This window comes from Aythya fuligula, chromosome 15 (genome assembly GCF_009819795.1).
Source record: "Aythya fuligula isolate bAytFul2 chromosome 15, bAytFul2.pri, whole genome shotgun sequence".
In the NCBI taxonomy this organism is placed as follows: domain Eukaryota; kingdom Metazoa; phylum Chordata; class Aves; order Anseriformes; family Anatidae; genus Aythya; species Aythya fuligula.
Genome location: NC_045573.1, coordinates 13,108,853 through 13,134,775, shown reverse-complemented (window position 1 = coordinate 13,134,775; position 25,923 = coordinate 13,108,853). Strand labels below are relative to the sequence as shown.

At 57.6% G+C, this 25,923-nt stretch overlaps 1 protein-coding gene across 1 annotated transcript; it reads right to left on the bottom strand.

The window, feature by feature from the left end:
* Positions 1-1,046: 1,046 nt before the first annotated feature.
* On the bottom strand, positions 1,047-23,671 carry PPL (periplakin). The gene is made up of 22 exons (XM_032197928.1): positions 23,610-23,671; positions 17,088-17,187; positions 16,705-16,859; positions 16,195-16,315; positions 15,605-15,730; positions 15,360-15,401; positions 15,091-15,252; positions 14,037-14,144; positions 13,536-13,631; positions 12,523-12,645; positions 11,702-11,848; positions 11,069-11,220; positions 10,690-10,787; positions 9,954-10,111; positions 9,017-9,195; positions 8,797-8,935; positions 7,716-7,909; positions 6,979-7,129; positions 6,598-6,681; positions 6,040-6,156; positions 5,246-5,338; positions 1,047-4,614 (listed from the first exon to the last, which is right to left on the bottom strand). Exons 1-22 carry the CDS (start codon positions 23,669-23,671, stop codon positions 1,930-1,932), a joined length of 5,292 nt encoding a protein of 1,763 aa, XP_032053819.1. The 3' UTR covers positions 1,047-1,929.
* Positions 23,672-25,923: the final 2,252 nt, after the last annotated feature.

The window sequence follows — 25,923 nt, the reverse complement described above, 5'->3', positions numbered from 1 at the left end:
TAAGAGCTGCGGTTTACTATTATATTTTTTTGTGTGTGTTGGGACTGTCTTGCTGAAGATGGTGGGGGTGGTATGAAAACTGTTAATCTTGTACAGAGCAACTGAATAAATTGTTTCAAAGTTTCCAAAATGCTCTTTTTTCCATCTCCTTCCCTCTGGTTTCATGATTTTGTTTTCAAGAATTTGTGTCTTAGCTTGGGTGATCATCTCCTGATCATCTGTTTCGAGTGCCTAATGAATTAATTACCTTTTTAGCTAACATCTTTTTGTAAGCAAACTACAGCTCCGTTTGTAGCCACTGTGGTGGTAGAACTGGGCCCTCTCATTTGGTGGCTTTGAAGTTGACATCTGCTGGAGCAACAATGTGATCCTGCATGGTCCTTTCATTCACAGAGGTAAAATAATTGTGTTAATCCCCACAGCCAAGATGGGTCCGCAGTGAATGTGCTTGCTGCTGCTTTTGTTGATGGCAGAGTTTGCTGGGGCTCAGGTACTGAGCTCTGGGGGGACTTACCGCAAGCAAGCGCATTGCATGAGGACTACAGGCTGAGACTTGGGCAGAGCTGGACGTGAGCATGGTTAAAAAGGACCACAGATCTGCCAGAGCTTTCACTGGACGAGTTGGTGGTATAATGTGAAAAGATCCTGGCTTTTTTTTTTTTTTTTTTTTTTTTAAATCATCTGCATGCCTAGAATTTTGTAGGGAGAGAAGGGAGGGCAGATGTTCCCTGGTAAAGCAGAACTTCAGAAAAAGGAAACAAGTGTGCTCCAGACATGGAAGCCTCTGGTCCTGTCCCTGAATAATTCCCTCTTCCTGTAGCAGCAGTCCCATTTGCTGGTGCAGTTTGCTACCATCTCATGCTGCTAATTAGTCCCAGCTAATGCTGGCTCAGCAATTTCCCTCTTGGGAAAGAGTCAACATCTGAAATGGACAGTCTTATTTTTATTTTTTTTAATTCTGACTCTGAAATGACATCTTCCTGCAAAGCCAAAGATCAAGAGACTGCCATAATAAAGGAAAACAAACTTCTGATTGGAACCACTGCATCTTTATTTCGTACTATAAATAGAATTCCCCTCTATTTCCCATTCCCTTACACAAGTAAATGAAACGTGTAGCTGCATGTACCTCTATTCAGTAAAATACCAGCACAAATGGCTTTTTGCCATGAGGTAAGCCAACTGTGTTTCGAAGGCACTCTGCGTTTGGTTACAGTTGCATGCTTTACACTTACACCAGCATCTTGTGTTCGGCAACGCTGCCGGCTCTTCACGTACTTCTTGGTGAACTCCTTGGTATATGAATACTCCTCCTGGATCTAGGGCTGACGCCATCAAATTACTGTGCTTTGCTTCGCTCTTCCCCACCAGCATCGGCACTTAGGTGAACAAAAAGGTGGTGTTGAGGTGATAAGGAATTGAGATGTACGGTGCGCCTTGTGTTTACAGAGCCGGTTTTCTCCGGGGATGATCCCATCACTTAGATGTCCACAATGAAACTGCCTGGCTTACCAACATGTAGCTGACACAACCAGCTCCTGCTGGTCATCTCGGAGTCATCTTGACCTTTAGTCTCTCTTATGTCTGCTGTACACAGCTCTTTATGTGACTACGTGACTATATGTTGAAGAAACTGCAGGTTCTGCTGAGTCTTTGGACTTCAGGTACTTCACTTCTTGTCTTTCATGAGGCTGAGTGATTAGGTAGGGCTGAAGAGGGGGAGAAGGTTTGGCTGTAGTCTTGCCAAATGTGTTTCCCACTACTGGCGGTGCTTTTCCACAGCATATGACAGCAAGCAGTGTGGCTTCATAGCATGGCTGGGACAGAGGCTCTAGCATTTCGGAAGACGCAGAGGAGGGCAAGGATTTGCAGTGATCTGGTAGTCTAACAAGAGGCGCGGCTCTGACTCGCTGCTTTTAAGAAAACTTTCTAGAGTGGAGGGAGCGCTGTGTAATTGCTTCCGGACACCAAGACTGCCAACTCCTGGATCGACATCTGCTTGTTGAGGTAACAGTTGTACTGAGCCATGGTCAGCCTTCCACTCTTCAAGGCATCCTCAATTGAAAACTCCCTACCAGATTTCCTGTCGAGGATCACGGAGGATTCCCCATTGGGACCCTTTATTGAGATCTCTTCCCAGTCACATTCCTGGCTCTTCAGCTTGACAAACAGGCTCCATTCAATGAGGCCAAGCACGTGAGCTTCCTCTGGAGACATTTCCTTGCCTGTGTCGGGATCAATAACCACAATGGAGCGCCTCAGGTGGTTCTCTCTCTGTTCCCTCTTGATAGCCACCGTCTTGAGGCGATTCTGGAGTTGCTCGATCTCTGCATCTTTTTCTCTGGATAACTGCTTCAGCTCATCTAACTCTCTTTCCAGAGCTTGGAATCTTGAGTCCAGGTTTATTCCACTGTCCATGTGGGTCATGTTTCTCAAATCCCGAGCTTCTGTTGCCGTGAGTTCAATCTCTGACTGCAGTCTCCTTGTTTCCATCAGCAGATTCTGTTTTTCAAGGTGTAGTTTGTGGTTTTCCTCTCTTAATAAGTCTAGCTCCTTTGACGACTTAGAGTTGTTGAATTCCACCTCGGACAGCCTGGTTTCAAGCCTATTGATATCTGCATCTAGCTCCCTCTTACGCCTGCTCTCCTCCTCCAGGTTGCTCTTCAGCTTTTGAATCTCATACTCCGTGTCTCCTTTGTCCACTTGGACGCTCTCTGAAAAGACCACTTTCTCTTTGACCTCCATCTTCTCCAAAGAAAGAAGCTTCTTTCTTAGGGCTTCCAGTTCAGTTTGCAAGACTTGTCTCCGGTGCTTTTCTTCTTCTAGCTCCAGCTTGAGGAGGGAGTGCTCCTTCTCTTGCTGGGGATCTTGCTGAAGGATCACTTTCTGTTTCACAGTTACTCGTTCTGTTGTTTCTCTCTCCTGTTCTTCTAACTCATTCAACCTAATTTTCAGCCTCTGCACTTCCAGTTCTGCCTCTCTGCGGGCCTGTCTCTCTTTCTCGAGTTCTTCCAGCTGACGCTCTAGCTCAGACCTCCTCCTCTGCAGCTTGCGGAGCTCTTCACGGAGGGAATCAATTTGCTTCAGCTCACTCTCAATACTCTGCGAGAAGGAGTTGACTTCAGCTTTCAGGGCAGGATCTTGCTCGTACTTCACTACCTCCTGCTGGACCACTTTCTCCTTCACCTGGGAAAGCTCTTCCTCCTTCTGCCTTACCTTCTCTTCTTGGAGTAGCCGCTCCCTTTCCAGGTCAATGTGCTTCATCTGTTCCTCTGCTAGCTGCACTCTCAGGGACTCGACCTCCTCTCTAGTCTTGGGGTCTTCGCGGAACTGCAGAATTTCTTGAACAACTTCCTTTGTGTGCACTTGGGGTTTGGTATCTTTCAAAGCTTGGATCTCTTGTTTCAGCTGGTAGATCTCAAGGTCAGCTCTCTCAATTGCTCCTGTCCTCTCTATGATTTCCTCGCGGAGTCGCTGTAGCTCCTTTTCAGTTTCTGGATCGTTCTTGTACTTAATGACCTCCTTAATGACTTCTTTGACTTCTACCAGTGGCCCTCTGTTCCTCAGAGCAGCCAATTCATTCTGGCAGCTCTTTAGTTGCTCGTCACCACCCCGGTACCTCCTCTCCTGCTCTACCAGCTCCAAACGGAGGTTGGCAACTTCATTTTCAGCCTTAGGGTCTGGGCGCACAATCTCACGCACCTTCTCCTGTACAACCACCTTGGCGTTCTCTTCCTCCAGCAGCTGGATCTTCCTGAGCAGCTCAGCCTTTTCCCGCTCGTTGGAACGACCCTTGGATTTCTCATCTTCGTACTGGCGCCGGAGCTCGTTCACCTCTCTCTCAATGGTCAGGTCTTTCTCCACCTTCAGCACCTCCTTGACAGTAATTTTGCCCTCAGCGATGGCCCGTTCTTTCTCAAGGCGTTTGAGCTTCTCCTGGAGGAAGCTGAGCTCTTCCTCATGCTTCTGCCTAAGGGCACTCTCCCTCTGCTTGTTCTCTTGCAACATCCGGAACTCCATCTCCAGCTGGGGATCGTTCTGCAGCTTCAGCACCTCTTTCTCCGTTACTTTCTCCTGCTCTTTGTTCTTCTCGCTGGACAGCACAGCGATTTGTTGGCGTAGCATATTGACCTCATTCTCTCTGGTTCCTTCCTGCCTCCTGAGCTCTTCCAATTCTTCTTTGAGCCTCAGGATTTCATCAGCTTGAGCCTTGTCTTGTTCAATGCGCAACACCTCTTTCACTATGTACTCCTGCCCTCCTTCTCTCTTCTCGTGCTCCAGAACACGCAGCCTGATTTTAAGGGCCTCCAGCTCATCCTGGAGCACCTGGTTCTTTCGCTGCTCTTCCGCTAGGTTTTGCTGCAGCTTGTGGAAGCTCTCCTCCAGCTGGGGGTCAGGCACTTTCTTCACCAGTTCCTTCTTAACTACCGTTTCTTGGGGCTTCTGGTTTTGCAGGTGGACAATGTTGTTCTGAATGGCTTTGATCTCGGCTTCCAGCTGTTGCCGACGCTGCGTCTCATCCTCCAGCTCTTTCTTCAACTTCCAGACTTCTTCCATGGGCCTTCCAGACTTCTTGGTCTGGACAAATTCTTGCGTTACTTGAACATCTGGTTGCTGTTGTTGGGGGGGAAAAAAGCGTGTAGTTAATATTACCAAATGATCATACTCGGTGCTTATCTTCTGTGCCTCCTGTAACAAAACCACAGGAGGATGTTAATCTGGGCTAATGGAGGCTGCCTGCTGCCAACACTGAACAGAGCACATTGGCAAACAGGCTTCTCCTGAGCTGCTCTCTGGATTTCCAGCCTGAAAATTGCTCTCAGTGATGCCAGTTGCTGACAGAGCAAAGCTTTGAGCCATGAGGGACACAAATTCTGGCCTGGGCAAAAAGAAAGTGTTAAAAATGACATGGAGCTTCTGAGGATGAGGGGAATATACTGCTGTGGGGACTGGAAAATGCAGAGAGGTCGTGTGCCCAATTCCTGGCAAACTGATTGAGTCTGCTGGCTGATGGGCTTTTGGGGCAGGAAATCCAGCTACATTTGTTTCCAGTTCAACTTGTAATAGCAAAAACACGTGTATATCGTGTACACAAATATTCTTTCAGGATCACGCTGCCACAGCCTGTTGGAGCTGTGTCGTATCCATCTACCAGCTGCAAGCAGAGACCCAAGCCAGTAGCCACAGCACGCTGACCCTCTGGAGCCTCCCCACGTGCAGCACGTGCTGGCTGGCCCTCAGTTACCTGCCGCAGGAGGTTCTGAGCGAATTCCAGGTTCTGCAGCCTCTGTTTATTCACAGCATTTACTTCGGTGAACTTGGCTGCCAGAACAGCTTCCTACGAGAAAAAAGATGCATTCAGCCAAGCTGGAGCCAGAGGTGTTTGGTCAAGACTTGCTGAACAGAAACAATGGCCAGGCCCTACAGCAGTAACGCTGGGTGCTTTTCTAAACCCTTCCTACCAGCTTTGGGGGAGTATGGGTGATTTTTGTTCACGTGTGCACACTTACAGTAATCTCACCTCCTTAGACTGAATATTTCCTACTTGAGACTTGCAAAAAGAGATCCAACCAAGGAAGAACCAGGTGGACACTTCTGGCTGCTTGCCTCGATAGGCAGGATGAGTTTGAGATGGGTTTTACACAAACAGATCCAGCGTAAATACGTGGCTTGTGGCCTGCCCTCTCCATAAGTATTTATTTCTAGGATGCTGTCTGTGGCAGCAACATCTCACTCCCTGGTTGAAAGTCTTGAGTGGAGAAATGTTTTCAGGATTTTGGCTTGTGGAAAAGGAAGTGCTTCCTTTCAGAAAGAAGTGCTAAATCTGGTGTTTTCCCTCCATCATTCCAGCCACCCCATCCCCAGAAATCAATGGCCTCAGAACAATGAAAAATTCCTTCCTCCCCTGGTCTTCTGCCCTCCCCCGCAGTCCCCTATGGGGCCAAGGCTGCTGACTGTAAAACAATTTTTTGAAAAATCCCTGTTGGTCCTATAAAGCTGTCATCTGCTTTAGCTCTCTGTAGGCTACTGCTTAGTTACCTCCTCTTTTACTTTTGCGGCTGGAGACTGGAGCCTGGGCTTCTTGCTTGTGTACCCGTTCCGGCCACTCTCTAGGTCGAGGATGGACCGTAGCTTCTCCGCTTCCAGCTCGTAGTCCTGCGGGAAGAGGTTCCCAAGAGAAAGGTGAGATTATCGGGTCCCCTTCATGAGTGGATCCCACCTGGACCCTGACTTTCAGGACGTCCTCCCTTGGCCCAGGGTTTGGGCGAGTTGCTGAGGGCAGGGGGACCTGGAGCGCTTTGGCAGAACGTCCTGGCAGGGTGTGAGGCGGGTGTTGCCTGTCCTGCAGCCCAGTGACCGGAGCTGTGTGCCCAGACTTGCCAGGTACCACACCGATAGTGGGCGTGGAGTGGAAACCCTCCTTTCACAGGCAGCAAACCCTGGCTTACGGCCAGGCTGTCTCAGTGTTAGAGCACACATCACCTGGGTTTGGCTCCTCAGCTGTCTGGGCAAGGGCACTAGGCTTCATAGGCCTTCTTTAGGCAGCTCTCTGTAGGACGTGAAGAATTCTCCCACTGGCAGAATTGCAGTTCTTACCTTCACTGCCTGCTGGTATTGCTGAGCTGTGGTGGAGACCTTCTGCACCTCCTGTTCCTTGCTTGCGATGTCACCGAGGAGCGCCTAGGATGTGTGGAGATGCATGTCAGAGGGAATGCCAAGCCCAAAAGCTTTGTTAAGCCTTTGTGAGGGTTAACTTTGGAATTACAACACTGAGAATTGCAACCTCCTAGAGCTGCCTTGCTACATACAAACAAGTCACAGACAGGAGAATGGGACCTTACAATGTAAAAATAGGTAAAGCCAGCAGGTCTGTACACTTCTCCATTTTATGTGCAGAAGCTGTCTAAATCTATTAATTATCTTTTTGTGTTCCTTTTCCTCTCCCCCATGTAGCCCAGGGCTCTTGTGAAGAATTACCACTTGGTTCTTCAGCTTCACTTCCACTTGCTGGATGTTGTCCGTCTCCTGCGGCTCGTAGTTAGGTATGTTGCAAAGGAACTGGTTGATCTTGTCATAGTTGGTGCGGTAGTTGGAATAGGCACTCCTGGCTTTCTGTAGGGTCTGCGTTCTGTAGGGGAAATCAGCTGAATGTCAGTGCTAGTGTACATCTGTTGTCTTCTGCAAACAGGTCCCGCTTCCCCTTCCCCCATTCCCTGAAGACACAGGTTTGAGCCAGTTGTTCTCCACCCCACTCTTCTGCAGGAATTGGTGCCACATGGTTGGTATAAAAGGAAGCAGAAATCAAAGGAGAAAGGAGTCACGGGGCGACCGCAGGGAGAACGAGGAGGATGCTGAATACTGGGTGTAAGCCTTTAGTGAGATAAGAAGGTACAAGATGTGACATGATCCGGGCAGAGGCAGATGTGGGTGATGACAGCTCAGGCACTCTTACTGCATCCACACAGTGGCCAATGCAGTTGCTCTTGCCAAAGTCCCCATCTCTGTTGCAAGAGCACTTCCTCCTAGAGGCTGCCCACACCTACCCAGTGCATGCCAAGAGCCTTTATTGCTTCCTCCTTAGTCCTCCCTGGAAGCACTTCTGCAACTGCTTGTTCCTAGACTGTGCTATGCCTCTTCCAGATGCTGCTCTACTGTAGATATCCCAGCTCTCCAGGCTGGTCCAGTTCTAGCTAGATGCTGTCATGGAGTCTTACCTGTGGTCAATTTGTTTGCTGAGGTTGTTGAAGCGCTGGTTGAGTTTGTAGAGCTCTGCTTCCTGCCGCTCGATGTCAGGGCAGTGCTCTTGGAACTTGCTGGCCAGGGTGTTGGAGCACGTCTTTGTCCTTAGCAAGTTCTGCTCTGCTTCATTGAGCAGGAACCTTTTGGATTGGAGCTCGGAGCCCATGGCCTGTGGAAAAAGCAGGAGAGAGAAATTCTCTGGAGCTGCACAAGTGCCAGACTTTCATCACTGCTCCCCCTCGACTCAAGCTGTTGTGCTGGAGCTGCAGATGATGCTAAGGACTGGCTGAGCTGCAGCAGTGCTGCAAGTTCTGGAGAAAAGCAAGTTAGAGCTGAACTGTAAGCAGAGCTGCCTGGTAAACCAGCTGGGGAGAAAAGTGAGCTCTCCCTTCTCTGTTAATCTTTAGAAGCAAGCATACTGTGTGTGAAACGTTGGGTGCTCCTCCTGCAAGTCCCCTGGGTTACCCCGTGCCTGTGGGTGCAGCAGCTCCGGAAGGAGCTGTGAAAGCCCTTGCATGCCAGTCTAAACATGAGGCCTTGATGAAAAAGCTGAAGAAGGATGTGAAATTGTGGCCCAGTTCTTGGCCTTTCTAGCAGAAGGATTGCCAGATCAACAGGTTTTCCTTTCCAAGATAACTGTTCCCAGCACGCTGACAGGTCCAGCCCTTTTCTGTACCAGGCCCCTGCATTGCTTTCCCCAGACCACCATATCTTTTGCTTCTCTGCTTGCCCATTAGTTAAATCAGAAATACTCAACCAGCATTTGCTTTCTGCTTTGGGGATGGGAACGGTTTGTGTTTAAGGTCTTTGCATAGGTTCCTCTCCTCCCATGAGAGCACCCGCTGAGCTACACCTGGCAGGAAACCCGAGGAGAAGCTGCCTCTGCTCGGCTGTGGGCATCGCTGCAGTCAGGTGAGGTCCCAGCTGGGGCAGCCTGTCCCTTCACCTGCTGCCTCACGTTTGTGACTTGAGCAGCAACTCCCACAGCTCTCTGAAGGTGTTTCTGTGTGGGGAGCACAGCAATAGGGTAGAAAACTGGCTGGAGATGGCACTCACCAGCAGCTCTTCTTTCTTGCGATCTATCACGCGCAAATCCTCTGGCACAGTGTCATCTGTCACCAGCTTGTTCTCATACGTGGACAGCAGGTCTCGGCCCTGCTGGAGGCTCTTCTCGAGGTGCGTGGCCACCTCAACTCTGCATGGACACGAGAGCAAAGGTGTTCAAGCACACCTGCACCAGTTTCCCGCAGCATACCAGGCTCAGGCCGTGACTTACTTCTCCTGGGCGGCGCTGAGCAGCTGGACCACGCGCTCGTACTTCTTGGTGGTGTTCTCCACCTTGTTCTTCACCAAGGTGGCGCTGCCAGTGTTCGGCACAGATTCAATGAACACCTCGCACTCCTGGATCTTCCTCATTTTCTCTGGTTCAATGCGACGGACCTCATTGGTAATGTTCTGCAGGAGAAAAACACAACCTTTGTAGCAACTGAACCAGGACCTGGTGGCTACAGCAGAAACCGGCTGACCTGCAGCCGTGTGATGCAAGAAGGGAGGGCAGGGCTGAGGTCTGCATTTGGTGGCCGGTGCCCTTCAGCCCGTGGAGAGCATGAGGATATTCTCTATCCGAGTTTGTATCCAGCTCTGTTGGGGCAAGCTCGCTAACACTTAGGAAGTGCTGGCACAAGGTGGCTCTGGCTGGGGGGGCTGGTTCACAGCAGCTCCAGCTCTGCTGGAAATGTGCTGGGCTCATCTGGACCCCTGGGCTCTGTGCCCTGAAGGACGACTTCTCGCCTGGACAGCCGAGCGCTGCAGGCAGTTGGAGCAATTTGCTTTCACTTGTGGTGGCACTTGGCTTTTGACACAGCCCTTGGCCGGTGATGTAACCAGGAACCAAATTTCCTCCTAAAACAAGGGAGGTTTGTGGCAGGGAGCCTGGCCTAATTAGGGGTCAGGAGGAGAGGAAGGCAGCAGGACGTTACAGCACTGGAGCCTAGTGGGGCAGGTGCTGAGCTGTGCACAGGGAGAAGCAGTGCCCTGGAGCTTAAGTGTTTGGGCTGTGTTTCTTCTTTAGCTGCTGGTGGTGGTGGCACTGCTCCATGCCCTCATGCTCCAGGAGCACCTACAGCACCCTGAAGACCACCACGGAGCCCCCTGGGGGTGACCTTGGCATTGGGAGCAGGGTCCCCGTGCAGCACCACCCCCCTGCTTCATACCTTCAGGTCCTTGGAGCGCTCGGTGCTGTCCTGCACAGCCCGACTCTGTTCCAGGGGCGGGCGGAGGTTGGCCGTGATTGCTTTCTCCAGCTTGTCCAGGTCGCTGTGTACTTTCTCCAGCCCTGCCAGGAGCTGGCGGCCCTGAACTGATGCAGCGTCTGGGTGAGGAGAAGGGAGCAGGTTAGAGCCAGCTCAGTCCCACCACGCAGGACAAAACCCATGTCCTCCTCGGCTTCTTGCCCGCTGTGACCACAACTTGGCTGCTCCAGCCCCACACGTGTCCTAGCTGCCTGGGGACCCTGAACAGGGGGGGAAGCTGTTGGTGATGTCCTCTCACCACAACCAAGCAGCAGCCCAACATTTCAGCCATGGGCGTGAACCAGCCACCAGTAAGAGCCCAAGGGAGCACTGGACGGGGCTGTCCTGTTCCTGTGGGGTCCCCCTCCCTGCAGGTATTTGGGATGAGTGGAGGTGGCACTAAGGGATAGGGTTTATGCATCAGACTCAGGAGGTCAGGCTCATGGTTGGACTTGATCTTGAAGGTCTTTTCCAACCTTGATGTTGCTCTAATCCTGGGGTTTGGAGCAGTGTGTGTGCGTGCTGTGCTCCACCCTCATCTCCTGGGCAGATGAGTGTCACAGCATCGCGGGGTTGGTGGTTGAGGGGACAAGGCAGAGCCCCCCCCTTCTAGTGCCTGGGGAGGGATGAGCTAAAGGCTGCCCAGGCAGAGCCCCACCTCCGATGCTGTCGGCCTTCAGCCCCTCGTAGCGCTGCTGCAGGATGTTCTTGCAGTTGGCAGTCTTCTCCTTCATGCTCACGAAGCTGTCAGCGATTCTGCAAAACGGGACAGCACGGGGCTGGGGTCAGAGCCGGCCCCTCGCCCCCCAGCACCCGTCCTGGCTGCGGAGGTGGGGGGTGAAACCCAACCAGGGGCGCCCTGCAGTCTGATGGCTGGTGGCAGGGGGGCAGCCGAGGTGCCTGCCTGCACCCCTTGATCCTGTGAACACTTTCCAAAGGGATGCCCCCCCCCGAGGAGGGGAATGTGGATGGAGGGATGGGGAGGGCAGAGGCTGTGGTGGCAGCAGAAGGATCTGTCCTGGCTGAGCTGCACGTACTGGTCTGCCAGCGCTACCACCTCCGGGTCCGGAGGGGGGATCATGAAGCAGACGCCCGGGGCGCTGATGGCGTCTCCAGTGCTGTCTGTCACCTCCCAGACGTCCCCGCTGTTCTTCTGCAGGGTGTAGTGGGCTCCGCGGGTTATCTGGCCCTAGGGGACAGGAACGGGCAGTGGCCACAGGTCAGGATGTGCCTCCCACCCCACTCCACGCGCGGCACCACCCAGCATCTGCCCCGTGCAGAGACCTCCTGCCCTGCTGCTCCCTCCCTGCAGTGCCCGGCTCTGAGCTATGCCTCTGCTCACAGCAGGGCCGGGACATGCAGGGACAGCACCCTTGGGTGCTGGGGACATGGATGTGCCCTGACTGCACCAGAGGGATGGTGCTGGGAGTGAATTTGGTCAGAAACACGCCTGGATGTTGTCACCATCCCGGTGTGGGAATGTGATGGGGCCGAGCTGTCGCAATACCAGGGAGGGGGTGTGACAGGCACCGTGTCTCTGCATTCCCCCCGCCCCATCCCGCTCCTCCCCAGCTGCACAACCTGCTCGCCTTGTCCCTGCAGAGCCCGTTCCTTCACCGGGTGTCACCTCTGGCCCTGGCACCCCCGAGAAGCCCCCGGCGGGCTGGTACCTGCTCGCCCTCGTACTCGCACAGAGCCTCCACGGGGACAGGCTGCGGCGGCGGCTGCCGGCGGTGCCGCAGGGGCAGGACGTGCTGGCTGCGCTCCTGCAGCGACCGCACCACGGCATCGTACTTGTCCAAGGCCTTCTCCTGGTCCTGGCATGGAGGAACAATCAAAGAGATGTGGGAAGGAGGGAGAGGGATGAGCTTTTGCACCCTCCCAGCTGGGGAAGAGTTCATACCATGGCTGCTGTGGTCCTTTGCCAAGCATGACCCCCCGCTGCATTTAGGGCCAGGCTGAGGACGGGGGCTGTGTTTGTGTGGTCACTGTGCTGTGGCACCAGCCACAGGCATCTCCTGCTTGTGTAGTCTATGGATAGCTCCATCCCCAGCAATTAGCTCTAATTAGCCCCTTGGAAAGACTCTGCAGGGGTTGCTCTGTGGCTGGTTGTGCAGGGGGGTGTCCTGCAGCGGCTGCTGGGCTGGGGGGGTGGGAAGAAAGGGGGGAGTTCCTGGCACCCCAGGATGTGCTGCAGCACAGACAGGTCCCAGTAGGTGACCCCACAGTTCATCCCACCAGCTCCTCCAGCAGCGGGTCTAATTATGCTCCCGCCCTTAACGAGCACCGGCTCAGTGAGAGAACAAATAAAAACCAGCCCAGTGAGCAATTACATTGCTGTGGGAGAGGCAATCTCGAGCTCAAGGAGGGGGAAGAGCTGGACACAGGGAGGCAGCAGCAAGGGCTGGGTGCCCACCCCGGCAGGGCCAGCACCCATGGGTGCCATGGTGATGCTCTGGCACCCCCTGGTCCTGCCTCCAGCAGTACTCACATCCAGCTCCCTGAGCAGCGACTCGAGCTGGTATCTGTCCTTGAACTCGGGGCTGTATTTTTGGTCCAGGTCTGTATCCACCTTCTTCAAGAGATCCTGGGCATCCTTGGCATCTTTCTGAAACTGTTGAAAGGTGAAATCCCTGGTGAAATCCCCAGAAAATCCCTCCCCTGCTGGAGCAGAGGCACAGCCTAGAGGTGCCCGCAGCAGGAACGCCCCAGCCAGGCGGTGTGGGCAGCAAAAGCCTCACAAGGGCATGGAGAAGGACGAGGAGTTGCTGTCTGCGACAGGGGAGCTAGGGAAAGACTGCTGCAGGCAAAAATAATGGGGCAGCCTGCTTTTTGCATTGTTCAGTGCAGCTTTCCCTGCCCTCCCCGCCTTCCATTTGGGTTCCAGGTGGACAGGGTGGTGCTGTCCCCAGTGCCAGCGCAGAACGGGGGGCTTCTCCCAGCGGGGGCTGAGCGGGCGCCCACGAGAGGCAGTGCCTGGGCTGGGCACCCCGCTTCCACCTTGGCAGGAGCCTCGTCACGTCCTCAACCCGCCCAGGCTGTGGGAGAGGAATCCGGCCCGACCTGCTCCCCGCGGAGCCTCCCCGGCTGCCAGATGCGGTTTATCGGGCAGCCATCTGTCTGCAGCACCCGGCCCTCGCGCGCGCTCCCCGCAGGCAGCGCTGCAGGTGCAGGTCCCACACAGAGCCCTTCCGCTCCCGGGGGGCGGCGAGGTGGCAAAAGTTGGAAATTGGAGGAAATTTCTTCTCAGAAAGGGTGGGGAGGTGGTTTGCGGGTTGCCCAGGGAGGTTGTGGAATCACCGTCCCTGGGGGTGTTAAGGAAAGCCTGGACGTGGTGATTAGGGACATGGTTTGGTGGGTGATGATGGTAGGGGGGTGGTTGGACCGGATGATCTTGGAGGGCTTTTCCCACCTTAATGATCCTATGAGGAGCTGTGGCCAAGCAAGTACTGCACTGGCATCTCTCTGGCCCAGCAGCGCCTCGTGGCCCCCAGGCTCTGGTACCTTGTGGAAGTCCTCCATGAACTTCAGGTGGCTCTCCTCGCAGATCAGGAAGTTGAGGTACTCCTTCCAGTCGGCATGGACTGCCTCGATGTGCGCCTGTAACACCGCGCGGCCTCAGTGCTTCGTGTGACAGGCCAAAAGCAGCAGCACCCGCCCCAAGCAACCAGACCCCGAGGGGCTGCAAGCCCCCCCCAGAGGCTCCTGGCTCAGAGCTGGGGCAGCAATGCCATAAAGCTAGCCCAAAGCTGGGGTGCTGTGATGGGACTGTGGGGAAGGAGGCAGCAGGTCCCACAGCCTGATGTCCACCTTGCCATCGGAGGTGGAATGTGACAACGCAATTTGTCCCTTGAGGCTGGCCCAGGACAATTGCCAGAGGAATGGGGAGGGTGGGAAGAGCTACTGGGGTTTCTCCCCACTCCCCCAGACCACGCCACACGTGCAGGTATTTCCCGCTGGGCACCCTGGCCTTGGCACGAGGTCCCACGCAGCCCCAGCGCTCACCTCGATGGCGTTCTTCCCGGGGTGGTTCTGGGCCAGCAGCTGGTCCCCGTCCGCGTGCAGCTTGTTGATGGCCTCCTCCTTCTCCTCCAGCTTCCGATGGATGAAGTTCTGGAAGGAGACAGGCGGGGTGCTGGTTGATGCCCACACCAGCAGAAGGTTGGATGTGGGGTTTAGGGACATGGTCTAGTGGGTGACGGTGGTAGGGGGATGGTTGGACCATCTTGGAGGGCTTTTCCAACCTTAATGATCTAATGATTCTGAGGGGACCCTGGGTTAGTCCTGGCTGTGAGGGCCCGAACAAGACCAAAAGCACGGTGTTCCCCTACTGCAGCTTTCATTTTTCCTTTCCTTGCAGATGTCGCTGAAGGTGAGATTTTTGCCAAGCTAACACTGAGCTAAAGGAGAGCATCGTGACAACTCAGTGCTGAAATTACTGGTTCCTTCCACCCATTTTAAGTTTTGATTATGGCTCGTGTCTGACAACTTGTTTGCCTGGAGAACAACCTGCTCTGGGAGACCAGGAAGTGTTTGTCACAACGTGATTTCTTCTGGCAGTGGCACGATGTGCAAGAGACACCCACTCTTCTGTGTAAGAACTCATAAAACATTCCCCTATCACCCACCACAGGTGTGTAATGTATGTCCTATGTCACAGAATTACTCAAATATGTAATTATTTACATGTGCAAAATTCAGGCACGCACACGCACTGGCATTTTTGAATAGACAAATAGGTGCTGTGAGTAAACACCTTAGCTAACAGAACACAGATCGGGGATAGAATTTAATTTGCAATATTTTCCCCCAGGAGTGATGTTAATAAACATCACCTCTCTCGTAAAGGCAGAGAAGACTTGGAGAAGAAACTAAATGTTATTCAGTGAAAGGGAAAATAAGTAAGTAGGCCCTACAGTGGTTACACTGCCAGGTTCCCTCTCTGCTTTATTTCTGGTCGGAGGCAAGGACCGGCGTTACTGCTCTGTCCCCTGGAGGTCTCGAAGTGCTCCCTGACGGAGTGGGGAAACCGAGGCAGAAGGGGTGAGCGTGCACCCACCTCGTACTGGCGGCGCCGGCTTGGGTAGTCCAGGTTGTGGTCGCTCCAGTCGTAGTGCGTGCGGTCCTTCGCCTGCTGATCCAGCCAGTAGAGCTTGTTGGTGCAGCGCTGCATGTAGTCCTGCAGCGCGTTCAGGTCCTGCTGCCGCTGCTGCGAGCTGGCCTGGGAGGGTAAGGGGAGAACTGAGCCCCGCGCTCCGTTCCCCACCCCACAGCGCGGCTGCGAGGGGCTCGTCCCCTCCCCAGCCCCCCATCCCAGGGGTCTCCTACCAGCAGTTTCTGGTACTTGGTTTGCAGGTCGCTCACGTATTCCTGGTAACAGGAGGAGAAAGGCGACAGTCAGGAGGGTGGTTGAGGCAGGGTGGGTGAGGGATGGGGATGGGGATTTTATGGCCTTTGCCTCCTCGTTAAGCTAGGGCCGGTGCAGGATGCTCAGCTCCGAGGTCAGGAGCAGGGCTGGGCACCCACCCAGCTGCCTGTCCCCCCCCACCCCGACACGGCGTGGCCGAGCTGACCTTGGTGCCTTCCTTGGTGACGTGCGGGCCGATGGCCATGACCTCGTTGTGGAAGATGTTGTGCTCTTCTACCTGGCTGTTGACCAGCGGCAGGTCAGTCCCGAAGCCCTTGCCACATAGCGCGTCCTGCAGCACACAAGGGGGGGGGAAATTAAGGATGGGACAATGGGGCATGGTGGCCACAACCTGGCTCCTCTTGGCCACCAGAGGTTGGACAGGAGCGGCGCTGGGCTCGGACAGGCTCTGCTGGCTTGTGCTGAGGGACGCAGAGGCTGGCATGGGCTGTGCTCCCCCATCCCAGCACCACAAGCTGGATTTGGGGTTTTGAGAGGTGGAGGTGATGCAGCAGCGCTGCTGCAAACCACCGTGCACCACGGACCAAAGCAGGTGGAGGCTCGGGGGTGGCAAGCCAGGGAAGAGGCCGAGCCTCCAGCATCTGGAGGAGAAGGCAAGGGGGGCCCTGGCAGCAGCCTTCCCGTGACCGCCGGGCAGTTACTGGGAAACCAGCAGTGTGGTAGCAGGATGGGAGCCAACAGGCACACGCTGGGACAGAAGACTCCAGGCAGGGGCACTGATGCCTCCCTCAGTACCTGTTTCTCCTCGATCACCGTGGACCAGTTGACCTGGGGCTCAATGTGCTGCAGGGAGAAGTTGTAGATCTGGTCGTGCTTCACGCGTAAGTTCGCCACTCGTTCCTTCAGCTGCCGGATGCTGCGGGAAGGGAAGGACGAGGTAGGATGCAGCCCGTGGGCATGGACCGGGCCTGCCATTAGCTGGAGGTCATCCCCTGCCAGCCCCGGCAGAGGCAGCACCCTGGGGACCTTGGCCGAGTAACTCGGCTGGGCAGGCGTTGAGCAACGAGCTGGGGAGCAAAAGGGCAAAGGCTCCGCATGCCTGTCCCCTGCCAAGGCTCTCAGCAACGCCTCCAGCTCGGGGCAGGGGGCAGATGTCGCCCCAATGTGCTTTGCCCAGCACTTTATCCACAGCTGGAGAGCAGTGGTCCCAGCTCGATAGGTGCCCGGGGACGGCTGCAGGGTGTGCGTGGGGGCTGCTGTCTCTCTGAGTCCCCGGAGAGGGCTGTGCCCCCCCCCAGTACTCACTCTTCTGTGATCATGTCCCCTTGGGGGTGCTTCATGTGCCTGGCGATGGCCGCGTCCCCATCCAGCACGTAGAGCAGCTTGTCCGACTCGGTGAGCTTCTGAGCCGTGAGCTCCTTGTACTGAGCTTGCTGGCAGGCCTTGATCTTGTGCAAGTCCTGGGCAGGCGGAGAGGGGGGAGAAACGATCGCAAAGGGGACAGCGGCAGCATCCAGCCCGCTGTGGGGTGGGTGCCAGGCACGGTGTCCCCCACCCATGCTGCTGGGCTGCAGCGCTGGGCGGGGTGGCTGGGGGGCAGGAGGAAATTTTGGGTCCCTTCTGCCACCCCTAAGGGGGTCTGCGTGCTTGGAGGAGCCTGTGGGCGTGGGGCCGCGGCTTGTACTCACATTCTGCATGCGGGAGTCGGTCTCCACGATGTTTTTCTCCACCTGGTCAGCATTTTTCTGCAGGCGCTCTATGAGCTCGGTCAGCTCTTTGCTGGAGATGCTGGGGAGGAAGAGGAGAGGGAGAGGAGCTCGTCGCCCCGTGGGGGGCTGCTCTTGGCACGCCGCGGCCCTGCCACATGGCCGGGGGCCAGCCGAGCCCGCCCGGCGCTGCAGCTGCGCGTGACTCACTGCTGCCTTTCCAACACTTTCCAAAACACTCCGAAACGCCGCTCTGCCAGGAGGGGGGCGGTGGCCGGGGCCTTCCCAGCGCGGCGGCAATGGGAGCGATGCCGCTGCCAAGCCCGACCCTCCCTTGGCACGAGGAGCAGAAGGGCCGCTCGCAGCGCAGGGCTCAGCTACACACCGTCCCCAGTCGCTTTGCCCCAGCACCCCCAGCCCCTCCACACAACATTTGCCCTCCCCAGCACTCGTACGGAGCGCTCTGCCTGCAGCAGCCCTGCCTCCCTCTGGAGACATCTGCTCTGCAAAGAGGTGCACGGAATTTACACCAAATAAAAGGGGACGGGGCAGCGCAGGCTGCATCTGAGCTTGGGCACTTCACCTCCTGCTAGGCAGGGTTTCTCCTTCCCTCCTCTGCGTGCGCAGGGTGAGGGGGGTGCCAGCCTCTCCCTGGCAAGGTGCAGAGCCGGCCGCCTGCTCTGCTTCACATCAGCGAGGGACTGCGTGGGGCCAGCCAACTGTGCCCGGCAGGGACGGCTGAGCTGGAGCAAATGCTCCTGCTAATGCACGGAACGGCCCGTGCCACTGTGTTTTCATTGCCGTGGTTATTTTAAACATTTCATCTCCTCTGTCACTTGGGCTGCATTATCGCTGCGTGCCAAGAAGCTGCGAGGTCCCGGCTGGCTCCGCGCCCCACCGGCAGAGCAGCGGCACTTGGGGCTGGAGCACCGCAGCATCTCCCCCGCAGAGCTGCTGGCATCGCCCCGTGGGGCTGGGCCAGCCATCACCCACAGCACCAGCACTGGGTTTTGTGCCCCCAAGCACTGGCGGAGCCCACAGCTGGCTGCAGCCTGGCTGTGCCTGCTTTGCCTTGTGGACCGAAGCCATCGCTGAAGCCTTGGCTCGCTCCGATCCCAATCATTTATCGAGTGGGGATAATGAGCCTTAATGACCTCATTACATGGTGGCGGAATTAATCTTTATACGGCGCTTGGAAATGCTAATTGCCGTTACAGGAGCCCTGTGGCTCCTGCACAAGCTGCTCCCCGGAGGGCAGGGGGACGGGGTCCAGGCAGGGTCGCAGCGTCCCGGCTGCGTGGGGGCTCCTGCAGCAGCCCCTGGTCCCTCCTGGGGGCTCGGCCACCCCAGCACAGTGTGAGCAGCTGGTCCCTGGGGAGGACTTTGTGGTGGCATCCCTGGACATGTGCCCTTGGGAACAGTACAGGGTCCTCAGGGGCCACACATGGTTGTGGTGAGGATACTCCGGTGCTCACAGCCCTTCCGATGTGGCGCTGGGGAAGAAGAGCTTGGCCAGCCGGGTCTGTCCAAATTCCTCCCAGCACTGGTGCTGAGTTTTGGAACAGGTGCCTGCCACACATCCTGCCTTTTTCAATAGGAAAAAAAAAAAAAAAGCCCCAGGCTTGTTCCTCCCCACCTGAAGCCGCGCCCCTGCAGGCTGGTGCTGTTTGACAGATCCACGGAAGCTTGCGCTTCCCCGAGAAGCTCTGGCGCAGGCAGGGTTTGTGCTGATATTTCTTTTTATAGAAGCTGCATCACCAGAATGGTGCTGAGCGGGGTGGTGGCTTGTGTCTGTCACCACTGCTTGCCAGGGCGAGCGTTGGCTTCTGCTGCCGGGTCCCGGCTCGCCCTGTGCGGGCAGCCTGGCTGCACAGAGGCTGATGCAGTCCCTGTGTCTTTGAGAGAGCCCGGGGATGAATCTTTGGGGTTTGAGTGGATTGATAGTGTGGCTGCAAAAGCCATCCCAACCGACTGAAGAGGCTCAGAGCTTTTCTAGCTCTGGTTTTGATTGTGCTGAAGAAGCTTCCAGATTGTATGAAGGACATAACATTAAGCAAGGGCTGGCTTGGGATCCGTGGCAATGCTGCACATCAGCCGAGGCTTTCCAAGCTGCTGCTGGGGATCTGGTGACCGCAGAGCTCAGAGGGCTCCGCATCAGCACAGCCCATCTCCTGCATCGGGACCCAGCCGTCAGCCTTCAGCTGGGCACCGGCTCTGCCGGGAGCATCCTCACGGCCCCACTGGGACAGCTGGCATGGGGCTGATGCACTGGGGTGAGATGTGCCCCATTTTCCTGTGCCAGGGCAGACGGTTTGCCCAATAATCCAGAGCTTGCTGCTGAAGTACAGGTGCAGTGCTTGGGCAGGGAAGAGGAAACGCAGAGAGGCTCCACAGCGCTTGCTTGCAGCGAGCAGGAGCACGCTCTGGTGCGATGTGGGCATCACCCTGCTCTCCAGGCATCGCCTTACCCGGTGCAGGCAGCAGGAGAGGTTTGCTGTCTCCAGTTCATGCGAGAGCCTGGCAGGGCTGGCACCTGCTGGGGCTTTGGGAGGGGGAAAGGTGATAGAAACCTCCCAGGGGACCTGGCCCAGGTGCCCGGGACCTGGGCATGGCAAGGAGTCTGCAGAGAAAAAGGTGAGGCAAGGCCCAAACAGTGAGGGCTTTGTCCTGAAAAAGGAGAAAGAAAAAAAAAAAATCCCTGGAAAAACTGGCTTTGCCATTTCTGAAGAACTTTAACATTTCCAAGGACTTTTCTGGTCACAAAGGAAAAAATGATAGCATTCATGAAAAGCTGCGTTTGACAAAAGCCCTGTTGCTGTTTCAGAGAGGCCGCGGGATGGCCTGGCCGGGGTGAAGGAGCGGGGATGATTCCAGGGTGAGGGGAGGGTTTGCTCCGGGTTTCTCACAGCTGGGGAGCAGGGAGGAGGCAGCTGCTCCACACTCGAGCATCTGTTGATGAAACTTGTATCAGGGCAAGCGTTGGAGCCGTTCTCTTGCTCTTCAGGGAGAGGAGATGTTTCTGCTGTGGCTCACCAGGCTTGGGAGGCTTCCAGCTTCACTGAGAGCTGCCTGGAGGTGCTCGGTGTTCCCCTGCAGTGCCAGTGGAAAGAGCCCAAAGACTCCTCTGGGGTGTGTGAGCATCCCACGGAGCAAGGGACCCCCTGTCCCCAGCTTTTCAGAGCGATACGGTGATTGCTTTGAGGAGGCAGAAACTTGGCTGCTGAAAACTCCTCCCGGGGCGGCTGCACTGAGGGGCACTGGTTTCCAAGACAAATTCTGGCCTGGACCGTCACTACCCACTACCCCCTACCAACACATTCAGCCTCTTGCCTTGTCAGCACGTTCCCGAGCCTCGCAGCCCACCATGAAACACCGTCTGCATTTGCTTTTCAGGGCTGCAGCTCGACTCACCAACACCCGGTTCCTTTAGGGTGCTCAAGGTCTGCCTGCCAAACCCCGACCGAGGTGCTCGAGCAAAAGCCCGTGCACCCGCTCAGGTCTCTGATTGTGCCGAAATTTGCACCTCCTTCCCTAGCAGTGATGTGACCCCTGTTTTTCCCTGTTTGTTTTTTTTTTTCCCTCTCCCCCTACCAGGCTGTGCCTTTGCTTGGAGCTGCTTGGAGCAAACCTCCCCGCGGCGCGGGTGCCTGGACGTGGGCAGGGTGACAGCCGGCCTGGTGGCCCCTTTGGCTTCTCTGATTCCTTCCTTATTCACACGAGGAGGGGAGCTCACCCACACCCCTAATTAAGGGTGTTCATATGGACATTTCGTGGAGTTTCAACTGCGCTGGATGAACGTGGTCCCCGGGAGAGCTCCCGTTTGTTCTGACAGCTTGGGGGCTGTGCTGGGAAACCCTCCCAGCCTCCTCCGCAGGCTGCAGCTGCCCCTGGCAGCCCCCCGTGTGCGGTGTCCCCTCCTTAATGCCCCTGGGCCGCTCAGGGCTGCGTTGGCACAGGGTTGTGGTGGAGCAGAGGACAAAGGGGCCGGGCTTCAGCTAGCGTAACGCTGGTTTGGGCGAGATCGGAATCTGGTACAGAGCTGGGAGCAGCGCACACGTCAGGGCGGAGCTGGACAGCAGGGCTGCCAGGCTGAGCCCAGCTTGTTGCTCTTATGTTTATCTTCCCCTGAATTAATGGCGATATATTATTGTAATGTGCATGGAAATTAAAGCAAAAATAGGCCAGGCGATGGCGAGGCTCGCTGCGCTATAAATACAGAGCAGCTCCCTGACTCACCGGTTGTCTATTCATTACTGCTGACTCCAGCCCTGCAAAACAGCCTCCAGAAATCGGTGTCAGCCCCGCAGCCAGGGCCTCCGCCGAGCCTCCAGCACCAGCCCCGAGGTAGGGCCGGGCCGGGCAGGAGGGCGCTGGGTCTCCTGGGATCCCGCAGCCGCCCCGTGTTTTACGCTTCCCGAGCTCTCCACGGAAGAGAGGAGCCCACCTCCTGGTTTCAGAGCATGGGAAGGGTACCAGGGAGGGTGACTGGGGGGGCTCCCCCATCCGTCTGTATCCTGCCTTCCTAGGGGCGTGGGACAACCCCACTGGCACCACCACTTGGTCAGCACTCGGCTCCTCCAAGCACCGCTCACCCAGCAAAATGCTTTTTTATCTAGCTATAAAAGTCACTTACATGCTGCACCCCCAGCCCTGCCCCTCCTGGCACATCCAGCCCCGGCAGCTGGGTCTCTCACAAGGCTCCTGGGGATGGTGCCCTTGCCTCCTGTCTCTTTTTGGAGGGATGGAGAGGGGATGGGGATGTTTCTGTGTAGGGACTTGGGCCCTGGTCCTGTCCACTTGTGCATCGGGAAGACAGAACCACGGAAAATGAGGGCTGAGGAGCATCGACTGCAAACGGTGGGGGAGGGAAGGGTGCTGGGTGCTGGGGACGTGCTCTGGGAGCAATGGGTGCTGCCAAGGCCGGGCACACCAGGGAGCCCAGCTCACCCTGAGCATCCCAAATCATCTTTGGCTCTCCATGGCTCTGCAGGGTTTAATGCCACTTCTGGGGAAGCCACAGGGACGGGGACAGCAGCTCCTGGCCGGGGTGCAACCCGCTGCAGGAGGTGCTCCCCAAACCAGCCCTCGGTCAGCGCCGTGCTATCCCCGCGGTGCTTCGGGGCTCGTCCCCTGCCCTGGAGCTCAGCTCTCGCCCACCCCACAGCCCCTCTCCGAGCACAGGACGAGGCAGGACGGCGCGCACGGTGTTGAAATGCCTGTTCCCGTTTCCACAGCCTGGCGTTCGGCTGCTGCTGGCAGCCCTGCTCGGCTCTTCCAGCAGCACGGGCGGGCGCTGGCGGGGAGCCTGGCAGCGCCTGGAGCACGGGCCGGGGCGGCGGGAGCTGCTCCTCTCCCACTGCCTTCTCCTGCAAGTGGTTCAACCGGTCCCACGCCGGCTTCCCCATGGCGGGGATGTTTCCCCACAGCGGGGAGTGTTCCCCGGACTCCCAGGTGTTTGTAAACTCCAACGCAGGAATTAACAAATTGGGGATAATGGGCGCAGCCCTCCCCCCGGCTGTGCGTGGACACTCGGGAAGCACGGACCGGCTGCAGGGAGGGAGGGGGGCCCAGCCCCAGCACCGTGCTGCTTCCCCAGCTGGCACAACCCAGCCCGAAACACGAGGTTTCGTTCTGCCCCACAGCCTCCAGGGCGGGCGGCCTCCCGAGCCCCAACCTCCACCGCACCCGGCTGCGGGCACCGACCCCAGCTGGCAGCCGGGGACCCCAGGGCACAGGCACCAGCCCAGGGGTGGGGATGGTGGGGCAGGTGCCCACGTCCATCCCCTCCCGACACCACGACGCTGCTCGGGGTCCCAAGCCGTGGGCCCAGGCACGGTGCTTCTCCCTGCCAAGCCCTCCGCAGACGCAGCGGGGCGTTCGCACCTTCCTCCGGTGGTGGGATCGGGGGCTCGGGGCCGCCCCTCTCCTCCTGGGACGGGGTACCTGGCAACCCCTGAGCCAGCCTGGCCCCAGAGAGGGGACCCATTTGGTCCCCTGGGCTCCCAGGCCAGGGCAGCACCGTCCCCTCTGGGGACCCCTCCTTGGTGCAGGGAGGAACAGGGAGGCTGCTGCTCTGAACCGAACCTGACATCTTCCGAATCGATCCCAACACCAAATCGATCCCAACACCAAATCGATCCCAACACCAAATCGATCCCAAGAAGCTCTTTGGGCAGAGTCCCCTCTGCCCCAGCGCGCGGTGGATCGCGGCCGTGCGTCCTCGCGGGGAGGAGAAGCTCCCTTTTATTATTTTAACTGCGTCCTTCCGACGGGCACGTCCAGCCCTGCTCCTTTCTATGCCCGGCACACCCGATCCTCGTCCCCACGCCAGCCCAAAGAGCTGATGGCAAGGGGAGGGCAGCAGCCACCGCCCCGCGGCGGGGACCAACCTCGGCGCCCCGGTGGCCGCGACCCCAAGCGGGGCTCTCAGCACCCCCCGGGGCCGGCAGCTCGGCACCGGCAGGCGGGCGGCGGGGCAGGGGAGGGGGGCAGGGGGTCGCTCACCTCTTTTTCTGCACCGAGGGGCTGTACTTCCCTTTGTTGCGCTTCCTGAAGAGCGAGTGCATCGCGTCCCCGGCCGGCGCCGCCGCCGCGCTCCGCCAGCTCTCGGCCCGCTGCCGCCGGGAGGCTCTGAGCCGGGACGGCGGCGGGAGGCGGGGCGGAGGCTGGGGCTGGAGGGAGGCTGGAGAGAGGCTGGAGGGAGGCTGGAAGGAGGCTGGAGGCTGCCTCCTGCCCTCCCGGGGCGGCGGGCGAGGGGCACGGCCGGGGCTGGCCCGGGGCGGGGCCGGGCGGGGGCTCCCCGTCGTGGCCCCTCGCCCTGTCACCGCGGTCCCCTCCCCCGGGGAGCCTCCCCGGCCTCCCCGTAGCCCCCCCCGAAAGCCGCTGGCAGGGCACCCCCAGCTCCCAGCCTCTCCTCCTGGGGGGTTCTCCGGCCTCTGAGCATCCTCGTGGCCTCCGCCCATGCCCTGTGCTGGGGGCAGGCTGCGGGGGGGCTCGGAGAGAGGGGCAGAGGGGCACGATCCCCTCCCTCGCCCCCTGGCCACCTTCCCATCGATGCAGCCCCTGCCTCCCTCCCAGTGAGGGGCTGGGGATGGAGGCTGGGACTCAACACCCCCAGCACCACTGGGTGCTGCTGTTCTTAGGGCGCTGAGTGGGGCCGTGGGTGCCCTGGGTCTTTGCACCCTCCCCGAGGGCTGTGCCCACGCAGCGGGCAGGAGGGCAGTGGGGTGGCTGCCCCACGGCCACCTAAGAGGTTTTGCTCACCCACTCACGGGTGCACAGCAGCCAGCAATTAGGAAAGGCTCTGGCTCTTTTATCCCGGGATTTTGTGCCCATGTGGGATTAAAGGGCTGAATACATGCTCGTAGCTTCCCCACCAGCCCCAAATCCTCCGCTGATTTTCTTTCTGGGGGCACATCAGTGCACGCCGTGACCTATTGATCCCGATCCCCCGCTCGCATCACGTCACTCGGCTGCGGGGCCGCTCGCTGGGGCAGAGCCCGGAGCCTCCGCTCACCCTCCTGGCACACCAGGAGCCCCTGCACGGCTCTGGGGTCGCCCACCCGGGCTGGGTGTTGGCGCTGACAGCACAAGGCAAGTGCTGGGGGGTGGCCGGGCTGCTCGGGGGTGAGGATGGGGCAGGTGGATGCTCCCCAGATCCCGGGGGTGCAGGGTTTGCGGGTGCTGGGCTGCGGTGCCTCGTGATGAGCTGCGTGGGGTCTCTGCAGGTGGGGACACCACCACTGCCTGCGCCCCTGGCTGAGCCTGGATCACACTGGCTGTGTCCTTCCTCCTCCTCTTCTTTTTCCTCCTCCTCCTCCTGGGAGAGGTGCTGGGCCGTGGGGCGCAAAATAGGCCTGGAGAAGAACCTACCTGCACCAAGGAGCAGATCAGGATTTCCCTATTTATTTTTAATTTTTAATATGTTGGGGGGATTTGCCAAGTGCTGCCGGTCGCTCTGTGGTTTGTTCGGAGGCTGGGACCATCCCTGTGCCCAGCCAGGCAGTGCCCAGGTCTCCTGCCCCAGCTCCCACCCCTAACTAAGGGGGAGGAGAGGTGGCAGTCACCCCGTCCTCCAGCTTGTATTTAACTACATGAAGTCCTGCCTGCCTTTATTTGCTCTCGAGATGCTTTCTGGTGCTTGTGCTTTTGTACCCCTGCCATCATGCAGCGATGCATCCACGTGGGGAGTGGTCACTCCTCTCCCAGCTGCGAGCCCCCTGGAGACCCCTTGGTCTTAAACCGAGGGTGTCCTTAACCCACGAGGGCTCCGACACCCTCAGCAGAGCCGGGGGCTTCCAGGGAAATCCCTTTGCCTACCGGAGGGTTTTTGCAATGCGCCTCCTCCTCGCCTCCTGCGCCAGCTCCGCAGCACTAATCCTCCTAATCTCCCCACATCTCTGGCGTGGCTCATTTTTGTGTGCGAATGCCCTTGAGAGCCGCAAAATTGCAGCTGCTCGGTGAAACGGCGGGCGGCGAGAAACTCCGCCGGAGTGGAAAGCTGGGGCTTGTGTAAACTGCCCCGGTGTTTTGCCTCGGTGCTGGCTCGGGATCAGAGGTGCTGCACAAAGCCGCACCGCACGGCGCGTGGGGGGGACGGGCTCCCAGCCCACTGCTCTGCCCTCCGCCCGTGCCGCTCGCCTGGGCCTGGCAGAGCTGAGCTTCACGTGAGACCCGCGGTTTGGGGTGCTCGCAGCTCCAGCAATCTTTTTGGATGCCTTGGACCGAGCTCTGCCGGCGGGGACACACAATGTGCCCGCTGCCATGCCCGCTGCACGCTGCCTCCGGATGGTGCCAGGCACAGCACGGGCTGCCCAAG

What these genes read in the sequence shown, in the direction of transcription:
- PPL (XM_032197928.1), bottom strand. Translation starts at nt 23,671, where the DNA reads ATGCACTCGCTCTTCAGGAAGCGCAACAAAGGGAAGTACAGCCCCTCG. An exon ending in GGGGACATGATCACAGAAGA is followed by an intron (nt 16,316 to 16,704) that starts GTGAGTACTGGG and finishes CCCTTCCCGCAG; the next exon opens with CATCCGGCAGCTGAAGGAAC. An exon ending in TGAAGCTGAAGAACCAAGTG is followed by an intron (nt 6,682 to 6,978) that starts GTAATTCTTCAC and finishes CACACATCCTAG; the next exon opens with GCGCTCCTCGGTGACATCGC.